This window comes from Equus caballus, chromosome 25 (assembly GCF_041296265.1).
Source record: "Equus caballus isolate H_3958 breed thoroughbred chromosome 25, TB-T2T, whole genome shotgun sequence".
Classification (NCBI taxonomy): Eukaryota; Metazoa; Chordata; class Mammalia; order Perissodactyla; family Equidae; genus Equus; species Equus caballus.
Window position 1 is genome coordinate 27,108,477 of NC_091708.1, and position 11,591 is coordinate 27,120,067.

Below are 11,591 nucleotides of genomic sequence, written 5' to 3' on the forward strand. Positions count from 1 at the left end.
GGCATGCCCCCTGGCCTCGGCCAGCTCCTCCCCCAGTGCTCCCCAAGCCCATGGCTGAGGCTGGCCTGTCCGGGGCCTTGCCTGAGCCCAGGGCCCAGGTCTCAGGTGATGCGCAGCCCAAGGCCTGGCTCAGGGACTGCTGGTTGGGGCGTCCCAACCCCTCCCTGAGCTGACTTTTTACTGGTCCCCCTGCCTCCAGCGCACCCTCCCAGTCAGTCCACCTGCCACAGTGGCCAGTGTGACCTACGTGCAAATCCAAGCTGGTGGCTCCCCTCTGTCCTCGGGACCAGCCCAACTCCGGGTGTGGCCTACAGGTCATGCACTTCCTGGCCCCGGCAACCCTGGGAAGCTCAGAGGTCTCCGGGCCTTTGCCTCCGCAGCCCCTCCACCCGCCCTGGGCCACCGTTAGCCACCCTCGGAGCCTTCATCAAGGCTCTCTTTGGCACATCTTCCCCGATCCCCTCAACAGGTTCTGATTGGGTGACCCTCCTCCCTGCCTCCAGTCCCCTGGGTTTCCCCCATCAAAGCACATCTGTAAGGTTCTAAGTGTCTGTCTGTCTGTCTCCCACCAGACTTGTGAGCTCCTGGGGCAAAACCAGCTTGTCCCTTGTCAGTCTAGTTCACCACTTGACTTGCAGTTGCTGCCAGTGGTGTTTGTTGAATGAATGAGTGAGTGAACGTATGAAGGGAGGGATGAATCAGGTGGGTCTGCTTCCCTAACTATAAAATGGGGTTCGCTCAGCCTCGCGGCTCTTTCTGTAATGAGGTCGTCCCACTCGTACCCCCAATTTCTCACGTCAGGTCTGAACTTCCCCATAATTGTAGATTTGCTGCATCCTACACCGGGCACCAACCTGGGAATCATGATATTCCCCACCTCCCTGCCCCTCACTAGAACTCACCAGGACAGGGAACTGTGTCCCCATCTCACTGCCTGAAAACCAGACAGTGGTCCAGGGAGGCGGCAGGGCTTGCCAGAGTTTCGGGGCAGGTCTGCAGCATCACAACTCAGGCCTCGGGACCCCTCAGCACCAGGACACATGTGGCTGGCACAGAGAGAGCCGGCCCTCGGTCCACCGCCTGCCCAGTTCACGTCCCCTTCATGGAGATGCTCACCGTTCGATTTCCCACGCCTGCCCCGTGGCACGCTGTATTTGCTCAGTTAAACCTTGTGTAATATAGGAAAGGAAATGGGAAAAGGAACATTCTTGATCTGAAGGGGACACGCACCTCTGCCAAGAGCCCTTGCTTCCTCTTCTTCAGACTCCTCCAGGAGCCCCTCGTCTCTGGGATTCCTCCATGCAGCAGTGACTGACTACCCGGAGGACAGGACCAGACAGATGTGGAGCTGATGCTCTCTTTATTTGTATATTTCATCACCCGCTGCCTGGTTTCTCCTGAATCCAGTCTCATTTCTTGTGGTCTGAGGGGGCACCCTCCATTTGCTCCCCCAAATCGCCCCATCAGGCCACACCTCCGGCGCTCAGGACCTGTCCTCGGCCGGCCCAGCCGCAGAGTGGAGCAGCAGCTGCCATCCCCATTTAACAGATGGGGAGATGCAGACGCCCGCCCGAGGTCACACAGCATCTCCTGGGTTTCCACTGTGCCCTCAGCAGGGAGGGAGGACCCGGCTAGGGCTCCGTGGGCCCTCACTGGCGGGCGGCTGGCTCCGGCCCCGTCGCAGGGAGCTGCCGATTTGGTCTCTGAGGGCCTCCAGTCTCCGGGCCAGGTTTGGGACTGCAGCCCCACCTAAGGTGCATGGTGAGACTTGGGGTCTGCACTCCCCCGGGCCCCTGCCCACCCAGGCCCCTCCGGGTCCCCACATCCTCTGGGGAAGCCTCGGGTGGTACCCCGGCCCACCTCCCACATACACCATGGACTCCAGCATACGTCTGGACACACACATGACCCCAGGAAGAGAATTCAAAGTTTGGGCACTAAAAGATCTTAGAAATCATTTAACACCCAGCCTATTTCCCAGATGGGAGACTGAGATTCTGGCCCAAGATCAGAGACAACACCAGGGGCTTGTCCCTCTCTCCCCTCCTCACCTCTCTGCACCGGCGACGTGTTTGGGGGCACCATGGGGAGGGGGGGTGCAGAGGGTACCACCTCCTCCTCCATCAGCAAGTCCGCCAGGACCCGGGTCTGAATCCAGTCGCTGTGACTCCTGGGCCGGGGGGAGTCGGGGGGGTGGGAGGTGAGCCTTCAGCTTCCCACGCCTCCTCCTTCCCCACCCCAGAGCCCCACTGCCGGCCCACCTCTCTCTTTGGCATTTGGCAGAGCCAGGGCTGCAGGGGGGCACGCAGGGCGGGGGCCGGGCAGACAGGGGCACGCTGCCTGGGGCATGAGGGCCAAGCATCTGCAGGAAAGACCAGAACCCCCCAGGCGACCTGAGCCGTGCCTCTCTGCGCCCCACTTCCCTGGTGCCGACCACGACACCGTGATCCCTGCCACGCCTGCCCTGCGGGGCACCAGTAATGTCAGGTGGGCATAAAGGGGTGGGGTCCCTGTCACTTTGGCTGTGGGGAGCGGGTGGCCCTTGGAATGTCCTTTCTGGAGACTAGGAACTCCCTGAGGGTAGGAAACATGTTGGGTCTCTGTCTACAACCTCAGTGCTCAGAACAGGGACTAGGCAGAGCAAGGAGCTTCGAGAAAGCTACTGAATGAGTGAGTGAATCCACGAAGAGGTAAATGCATAAACCAGTGATGTGCAAGCGGACGAGCTTCTGCAAGAAAGCAGCATGCGGAGGGGGGAGGCGAGATCCACAGCTCCTTCGAGCCCCCTGCAGACGGAGCTCAAAGCCGGCCACTCACCCCCATGACCCAGCCTGGCAGCCGGAGCTCCGGAGCCCCCCAGAGAGCCGATCCCGTACACCAAGGTCTCCAGCGCTCCCAGCCTCCCCTAGCCCCACCTTGGTCCCTCCTACCTGGGACAAGTGGAGCCCCCTCCGTGGGCTGGCCCACTGGCCCAGTGGTGCTCTGCACAGGGGGCAGAGGTGGCTGCAGGGGCAGGAGCAGAGGGGTGGCAGGGCCTGCAAGAGGTCACGTCAGAGGCTCCGTGACGTCCCTGCTCCTCACCCCTCCAGGCTGGGCAGAGACTCACATGGCAGGAGGGAGCTGGCACCATCACACAGGGACACGGTGGGGCTGTGCCAGGGCCTGGCTGGTAAAGGGAGCAGGCAGACAGGAGGCACCTGGAAAGAGCAGTGGGGTCCTTGCCTGCCACCAGGCTGGCCCCCAAGTCCTCCTTTCAACAAACCCTCATGGAGCGTGTACTACGGGCCAGGCGCCGTTCTCAATGCTTTATATCTGAACTCATTCATCCCACCCTTAAAGGAACCCCATACAGTAGGCACAATACCATCCCCATGTGACAGAAGAGGAAGGCCAGGCAAGGAGACGTTGAATGACTCACCCAAGCCCCCACAGCTAGTAAGGGGCACAGCTGGGATGTGCACCCAGGTGGTCTGGATCCAGAGGTCAGACTCTTAACCATTGGCCGAGGCCCCCTTTCCCACCCGCCCTCTGGACCAAGGCCGTGCTCACCGCTCCAGCTCGTGCACCTGCTGGGCCAGGACGCGCTGCTCATCCCGGGCCAGGTCCCAGCTACTCTGCAGCTGGCTCTTTTCTTTCCTGGGAGGAGCGGGCCGCAGGAAGGTGACAGGAGGCAGGGCTGGTGGGGGTTGGGCAGCCCCTCCCCACTGCAGCACAATACAAGCCCCAGGAGGCAGGTGGGGACAGAGGGGAGCCGGGGACCGGGGAAGGGAGGCCGCACAGCAGAAGCGGCCCAGCGGTGAGGGGCGAGGCACAGAGTCCCCCTGGCGGGGGCTGGGCCCTACCTGAGCCTCTCATTCTCCAGCATGAACTCCTGGAGCATCCCGTAGAGGTTCTGCTGGGCCCAGGCCACCCGGCTCCCACTGAGCCCTGAGGCTGCAGGAAGGGGGAGATGGCTGGAGCCCCCGGAGGCCGAGACCCTATCTTCAGCCCCTTTCCCCACCCCTAGGGAGCTCATACTCTTGGGGTCCCTTTGGCCCAGTTGAGACCGCAGGCGACGGTTCTCCTCCCGGAGCTGCAATATCTCCATCTCCAAACGCTGGGGCTGCTTTGCCACAGGCGACTGCAAAGAAAGCGGCCCAGAGCTGCCGTTTATGGTTGTACAAGTTGTGCACTGCACAAGGGCTTCCAGGGGTGGGGAGTGAGTGGAACCTAAAATCCAGCTCAGGTTTCACTTGCCAGCCCTGCATCCTGGCACAAGGCTACACCGCCTGGAGGGGCACCTTCTCATGGCATCAAGGTGCCATGTGGCCTCAGCTGCATGCCCAGAGGGCCCGCTCTAAGCTGGACCCTGCTCCGAGTTCAATCCCAACCTCTGTTCTCTAAAATCCTTGACCCAGATTCTGACCCCAAACAAGACTCCAACTCAACTGACTTAATCACGATACCAGCGGGTATCCTGGCTAGACCCTGGATCATACCCCCAATCAGACTCCAACCCCAGACCTGCCCTGCCCTTGACCTTGACCCTGACCCTGACCCTCACCCCACCTACCCAACCACAACCCTATCCTCAGGATTCCAACTCTAATCTCAACTCCAACTCAACCCCAGACTTCAACCGGGACGCCAGCTCAGATTCCAACTATGGTCTGATCCCCAGCCATCGCCCCTGCCCCTCCTTCTGCCTGTGCCCCCCTCCAGTCACCTTGGGGGCCTGTGGTCGGGTGGTGACCCGCTGGGCTCGGCTTGCGTATCTCAGGGTGCTGAGAGTCTCGGGGAGGCACTGGGCTGAGGGGGACACGCAGGCCACCTGGGAGGAAGCCCCTGAGTGGGCCTCTCTGGAAGCTCCTCCCTCAGGCCCCACCCTCCCTGCCGGCCCCCCTCCGGTACCATGAGGGTGACCCCGCGCCCCCCCAGCGAGTCCGCCAGCAGCTTGGTGAGCTTGCTGTCCCGGAAGGGGATGTGGCTCTGCTTCCGCTGTGGGTCCAGCAGCAGGGAGATGCAGTGACCTGGGTGGGGACAGCAAGGCCCAGCAAGGTTATACCCCTTGCCCAAGGCCACCCAGATGGGGCACTGCAAGGCTGGGACCTCCACCCAGGCCTGTGTGACTCTAACATGCTTCTTTCCACCTGATGCCATCACTCACGCAGGTGGACCTCTGCCACCAGACTGGGGCTCCTGTGGGCAGAGAGGGCCCTGTCCGCCCCTGACCCCCAGTGCCCACCTACGGGCTTGGGACTGGGCAGGGGCTCAGGGGAGGGCTGACAAATGGATTGAATGAAGGGAGCTCCCTGAGCATCCCCCATGCACAGCACACAGCAGGGCGCAGGCCCCAGCCCTTAAGGACCTGGAGGCCCACGGCCTGGGGTGGCGATGGGAAAGAGCCAAGTCCACAGCAAGCCCAGGCCAGGAGGCCAGTGGCTCCTGGGTCACAGCTCTTTGACTCCTCCACGTACTACAACTCCGCTGGTTTCCCCCGCTGTGGACAGCAACGGGTCAGACGGAGAGGAGGGAGGCAGGAAGTCCGTCGAGCTGGCCCCCAGGACCCACCCAGGGCCAGCAGGCTGCGGTTGATGCTGTTGGCCTCAAGCATCAGCTCCCCGCGGGATCCTGTGGCCGCCACCTTCTCACTGCCCGCCAGGTCTACGAAGCACAGCTTCCCACCAACAGGGGCTTCCCCGGGGTCCACAGGAGGCACCTGCTGGTATTGGGGGACCAGGGCTTGACGGAGACTCGAGAGGGGTTGTCCCCACCAAAGTCACAAGGCCAAGGGTTTCCACAATTACCTCCTGTACATGCCCAAGCTGGTTAATACCTCCAGAGGCCGACCCTCGCTGGGTGGCCCAGAGCCAGCTGCTTCCCCAAGCTGGGGCACTCACGGTTTGGCGGCCGATGTAGAGTGTGAGTAGTGCGTGGCTTCGGCTGGAGGCCTGGTTCAGGGTGTGAGCTGAGCTCCTCCGACGGCTAAGACCTAGAGGAGAAACACACCAGGAACTGGAGCTGGGAGGAAGAGCAGGTGATCACGAGCGAAGAAAAAGGGGCAAAGGCATCCTGGTAGAGGGGCCAGCCTGTGCAAAGGCCCAGAGGCAGGAATGTGGAATGAGCTGTGGGTCTGGCTCTAGCATGGAGAGAACTGAGCAGAAGAACATCAGACACATTCATATTTTATAAACATCTCTCCCAACGCTGTGTGGAGGGAGGGAGAGACGCACAGGCAGAGAGATCAGCTGGAGGCAGGACACAAGGCTGGGGCCGGAACCCAGAGTCTCCCTGTCCCCAGTGCCTGCCACAGAAGGGTGCTCAATCAATGATGGATGAAAGAATGAATAAGACTGGAACAGAAGGGCCTTATAGGCTTGGCTAAGAGGCAGGACCTACCTCGGGGCACTGGAAGGATCTGGAGAGTCTAGAGGGGGAGAAGGATGTGGTTTGCTGCATGGAGCAGCAGGGATGGGAAGGGGAGGGCCTTCAGGCAGGGGGACCTCTCTAGGGAGCAAAAACGAGGCCTGACTACACAGAGGCCCTCGGTTGGAGGGAGGGGTGGGCCCAGAAAGAGCCTGGAAGGCGGAATCAGCAGGTCTGGGGGTGGGGCGGGGGACACATCCTTGGGCTGTGTCTGAATTGCTGGTGTGCTGGCCCTTTTTCTCCACGAGGGTCATCCCTGAATCCACAGCTCCAGCCAGGGGGCCCGAGAGCGCCCTCAGTGACCAGCCGAGGATGTCCCCTCACCCCAAAGCACCCCGAAAGCAGCACGCACCCATCTCCAGAAGCTCCATCAGGGCCCCCAGACTCCCAAACTCCACCAGCTGCAGCTGCTCCACATAGAAGCCCCGGGTCTTGTCCCAGCGAACGGGGAGGGGCCGGGGAGCCCCCAGGCTCAGCAAGTCTCGGACCTGGGAGATGAGGGTGGGGGGTGAGAGAAGGGGCCCTGAGTGCTTGTTCCAGATCCCCCTCCCCCCGGACCTTACTGAGAACAGGCCCCCCACCTATGCTGCCTTGACCCAGGCTCCCTGGAAAGAAATGCTTCCTTTTCCTTATGGGCCCTTTTTATTCATCTCAGTCTCCCACCTGCTCATTGTAGATCTCCAGGTAGGAGGCCTGGAGGGTGACAGGGGCACCCAGGTGTTGCACGCGGTCTAACAGCCAGGCGAAGGTCCTCTGCATGATGCCAGCCAGGCTGGGGGGGACAGGCACCCCCTCTCCCTGGGGGCAGAAACAGCTGAGCCTGCCGCTGGGTCCTCATCCTCAGGCGACCACAGTAATAACTACTCTTCGTACAGCACTCACTCACCCTTAGAACCTCTCCCTTAATTCTCACCGTCAGTACAATCACCTCCATTTTACACAGGAAGAAACCGAGAGCTAGCAAGCAAAGGGCGCAAAATTGGAACTCCAGATTGGGCAAGCCTCTGCACCTCTCTGGTCCTCAGTTTCCTTGTCCGCAAATAAAGGGGGCTGGGCTGCACCGTCCACGCCCCCTCCCTCGGGGAGTCCGCGCTGTCGGGGCTCCCCAGGGCTTCCAGCCACAGACCCCCGCCCCCCGCCCCGCGTGGGCTCTTCTGGCGCGCGGCCCACCTGGGGAGGAGGCCCGGTCAGGGTGTAGGTCTTCCCGGAGCCGGTCTGGCCGAAGGTGAAGACAGTGCAGGAGAAGCTGGGGGCGGCAGGGGCGTGGCTGGACGCGGGCTGGGGCCTGCGGGGATGGGGGCAGCGGGGAACCGGGCGGCGGCGGGGCGCCAAGCATCCCCAGCTTCTCACTCACCCGCGCAGCGCCAGCTCGCCCAGGCGCCGGACGCCGCACGCCCGGAACACGTCCTCCTGCGTGCGCGCCCCGTCCAGCACGGCGCCGAAGCGGAACGCCACGTCGGGGCCGCCGCCCGGGGGGCTCACCTGGGGGAGGGGAGGGTGGAGAAGGGGCGGGGCACTCTGAGGGGGCGGGGTCAGAGAGGGCGGGGCTCACCTGAGAAGGGGGTCTGGGTGGGCGGAGCTCACCTGGGGAGGGCGGGGCCTTGGTGGGCGGGGCTCAACTGGAGGGGGCGGGGTCGGCGGGGCACAGGGGAGAGTGGGGCTCGGTGGGCGGAGCTCACCTGGGGAGGGCGGGACCTTGGTGGGCGGGGCTTAGCTGCGAAGGGTGGGGCCTGGGGCAAAGTTACCCGGGGGAACTGACCCGGCGCACTCCCTGTGAGTTTTTTGGGGGGCGTGGAAGGGTTCCTCACCTGCAGAGTCCTGGTCCCTGAGCAGTGCAACGCGCTCTGTTCCCCTCGCCGCAGCTCGGCCGCGCTCATGGGACGCACCCTGGGGTCCGTCGGGAAGGTGGATGGTCCATCCCGATGTCTCCATCGGTCCCTTCCTCGCACGGACCCCTCCTAGAGAACCTATACCCACCTCAACACCACCTGGATGGGCGTGTCCGGCCCCTCTGGGCCCTGCTCCAGGCTCCGCGCGGGGTCCCTGTGGCGGCAAGGCGAGTTAAACCATCTCTGCTCCCCCGCCGCTGCTCGAACCTCCCAGAATCTCTGCTTACCCATCGGGGGACCCGCGTTCCTCCATGTCCTGCTTTGCACACGGAGTTAGCTCCGCCCAGGTCTGGTTCCTTTCCCTCCCCAGTCTCCTCCCTTCTCCTCCACACTGGGACTGGCTGTCCACCCCTTACAGCCCCCACGCTCTCCCTCCTTCTCAGGCAGCCATTCATCCGGAAAAGCTCAGGCCTGCCCAGGGCTAGCTAGTTAAAGATTTACCCACTCCCACCTCTGCGGTGGAGAAAGTCTCTCCCAAGGTAGGCGACCAGAGCGAGGGGGTTCCGGAGGCTGAGGACCCCTTGTTCTTGCCCAGTCCCATCTGGAGCGACCACCTAGACCAGCCTCCTCTGTGCACAGATGGGGATACTGAGGCAGGGATGGGAAGGACTCAGTCAAGGCCACACAGCAAGCCTGGGCCGAGCATGGACCACGGACCAGGCAGGTTTTCCCTACTCACTCCACATACTCCTCCTCCAGCTCCATGATGCCTCCCCACCCCCAACCTCCCCAGCAGCTCCGGGGCCCAGAGACGCGAGGGGTCTAGCGGGAGGGGAGGGGCCCAGGTCTCAGTTCCACGAAGACCTGGCTGGATGGAGTTCCTGAGCTGAGCGGACAACAGGCCCGGAAGGCTCTGGTTAAACACTGGGCCACCTGCTTTTCCAATGCCAAGGCCAGGGCGGTTGTTTACTCCTCTCCTGGGCTGGCTGATGAGAGCAGCCGAGAGACGGCTGTGACTGCGCTGGGGTGGGGCAATCCCCCATTCAGTGGCGGTCCCCATGGTGAATCCCAGAGTCTTGCTAGGGAGATGGGTAAGTGCGATCTAGCGTGCAGGGGCTTTGGGGGGAGCTCAGAGGCCCATCAGAGTAGGGAGGGAGGGGGGAGGGGAGGGTGCTTTAGGCAGAGGGGACACGCTGCAGGAAGGCTCGGGTGGGATGGGGGATGTGTGTGGGATGTAGCGGTGGTTTGAGGCTGGACCAAGCTCATGGAGGAGACATCAAAGAGTCTGGACTCACTCCTCAGAGAACCAGGAAGTCACTGAAGGGTTACAAAGGGGAGTGACACCATCTGATAGGCATTATTATTATTATTGCCATTTTGGCTGTCTCTGCATGTTCTCTGAATATTTCTGTAAATCCCTCTTACCCCAAACAAACATTAGGATGAACGAAAGCTGTAATAATCACCCCTCCCAATGTAACACGCTCTATCCCACCACATACGACAGCCAAGCATCAGAGCCACCCAGCTAGGGAATGGTCTATCTTGGGTGGTAGTGAGCTCCCCATGCACCGGAGGTGTGCAAGCAAGAGCCAGTTAACCTTTTGGGTACAGGGCCTTCTAGCTGGATCTATAGAGAGAGTTAGGCAGAGCAGAGCCACTGCCCCCAGCTCTGCTGCCAACATACCACAGATCCTTGGGCAAGTCATTTCCTCTTTCTTAATCTGTTTCCTTCCCGTACAAAGAGATTAATGATTTTACATAGCTGTTCTGAGATTTCAGTCAGACAGGGTAATTGAAAGCAATTCATAAATTGTAAGGAATTCTCTAGAGGCCCAAAATGAGAAAGCTCTAGATGATCTCCAGGGTCCCTCTCAACTCTGAAGTTCCCTCACCTGTGATGTTTTTTGCATCCTTGAGGTGGATAGGACAAGAATTACTATTCCTGTTTTTCAGATGAAAAAACTGAGGAGAACAGAGGTACCCAGGGCAGGCTGTCCACGGAGTGAGCAGCTGTAAATGGGCAGCGAGAGCTGAAACCCAGAACTGTGAACCCCGAGTCTAGTGCCGTCCGTGATGGCAAGTGGCCTTTTCCAGGGGTGAACCCAACAAGGGGACGAGCTGCTCCTTTCAATGGCCTTAAAGCGTTCAGGACTATAGGTCCTTCACATCTGGGCGTGCACTGGCTTGATCAGATTGCTGTCGCCCCTCAAACTGGACCGAGGTGAGCCACCCAAAGGGACCTTGAGGAAAGTGCAGAGATGAGGGACATGCGCACATTGGGGGGTGATGAGCTGTTTGATGCGGACGTAAGACCAGGCTTCCCAACCTGGGTCAGCATGTGTCCATTGCTGGGTGTCCACAAGCAGGAGCGAAGTCCTGGTTCTGTTCTCTAACAGTGAGTGCAAACATCTGCTACCCTTCCATTGAGCATTCATTCCACAAATTTTTAATAAGCCTTCTCTACGTGCTGGGCTTCTAGGCATGGGAGATGCATCAGGGAACAGAACAGACAAGCCCGTGTGTGTGGGGGGAGCGGAGCATCTGGAACTCCCATATGTTCTGGCTGAGAGTGAGATACAACCATTTTCTGAAAACTGCTTGCCAATATCTACTAACGTGAAACATAAGCTTATTTGATGATCCAGAATTTCCACTCTTAGGTCTGTGCCTGATAGAAATGAGAACACACCTCCGCCACCTCCATCCCCACTACCGCTGTTTCTGCCTTTGTCATCGTCATCATTACTGCCACCATCACCACAACCCCATCACCATCCTCACCAAATTCCTACCATCCCCACCAAGACCTGCATAGAGAGCAGCCCCCAGAATCATTTAGTCACTGCAGCCATCATCAGTGCCACCATCGTCACCGTCTCCACCATCACCACCCTCCTCATCACTATTCTCATCATAATAGTAACAGGTGTAAACACCTCCTGTGTTTATTCATTTGAAAAAATTAAACATGTAACACCTGGGCTCCCAACCAGTGGTACCCCTCATTGGCCACGGTGCTGTCTGTTCCCACAGCTGGGACTGAGTCCCTGTGTGTCCCCCTCCCGTCGTCACCCTCTTCTGAGCCTGTCCTCTATTCCCAGCCCCCACCTTTTCCTCGGGAGCCGTGGGAGCCCCGTGGTGGAGGACGGGACAGAGGGAAGGCATGCTGGGAAACTCAGAGCATCTCAGAAGCCGGCTGGACTCCGCAGGGGCGCATCTCCAGGCCTCACTAGAGGGCAGCAGAGCACCACGCCACCAGAGCCCCAGGGCTCCTGACAAAGGAGGCTTTGTCAAGCGTGGCCTCGCTCCTTCCATACATTTTCTCCCCAGCTCGTGCACTCTGGAGGGGCTGGC

General features: G+C 60.7%; 1 protein-coding gene and 1 long non-coding RNA gene across 18 annotated transcripts; one reads left to right on the forward strand and one right to left on the reverse strand.

Moving 5' to 3' along the window:
* Positions 1-1,343: 1,343 nt before the first annotated feature.
* On the reverse strand, positions 1,344-8,701 carry KIF12 (kinesin family member 12). Of its 17 annotated transcripts, none has more exons than XM_070251211.1 (20): positions 8,522-8,658; positions 8,383-8,448; positions 8,214-8,292; positions 7,760-7,887; positions 7,576-7,651; positions 7,292-7,362; positions 7,069-7,203; positions 6,758-6,893; positions 5,880-5,971; positions 5,551-5,698; positions 4,891-5,009; positions 4,706-4,810; positions 4,018-4,120; positions 3,843-3,933; positions 3,550-3,636; positions 3,107-3,197; positions 2,818-3,003; positions 2,262-2,362; positions 2,052-2,170; positions 1,344-1,749 (listed from the first exon to the last, which is right to left on the reverse strand). In XM_070251211.1, exons 6-20 carry the CDS (start codon positions 7,337-7,339, stop codon positions 1,610-1,612), a joined length of 1,701 nt encoding a protein of 566 aa, XP_070107312.1. In that variant the 5' UTR covers positions 7,340-7,362; positions 7,576-7,651; positions 7,760-7,887; positions 8,214-8,292; positions 8,383-8,448; positions 8,522-8,658; the 3' UTR covers positions 1,344-1,609. The 17 variants fall into 17 exon arrangements, 15 of the variants coding, with proteins under 15 accessions (XP_070107312.1, XP_070107311.1, XP_070107315.1 ...); XM_070251210.1 differs by having other exon boundaries at positions 5,551-5,701; XM_070251214.1 differs by having other exon boundaries at positions 2,931-3,035; positions 8,522-8,656.
* A 117-nt stretch (positions 8,702-8,818) lies between these two features.
* On the forward strand, positions 8,819-11,089 carry LOC138920761 (uncharacterized). Its single transcript, XR_011432518.1, has 2 exons — positions 8,819-8,954; positions 10,898-11,089. It is a non-coding gene; the product is annotated as an uncharacterized lncRNA (long non-coding RNA).
* The last annotated feature ends 502 nt before the right edge of the window (positions 11,090-11,591 follow it).

Coding starts and splice junctions, on each gene's coding strand:
- KIF12 (XM_070251217.1), bottom strand. CDS start 8,547: ATGGAGGAACGCGGGTCCCCCGATGG. Junction 7,204..7,575: donor TGACCGGGCCTCCTCCCCAG/GTGGGCCGCGCG, acceptor TTCTGCCCCCAG/GGAGAGGGGGTGCCTGTCCC. Junction 6,894..7,068: donor TGGAGATCTACAATGAGCAG/GTGGGAGACTGA, acceptor CTCATCTCCCAG/GTCCGAGACTTGCTGAGCCT.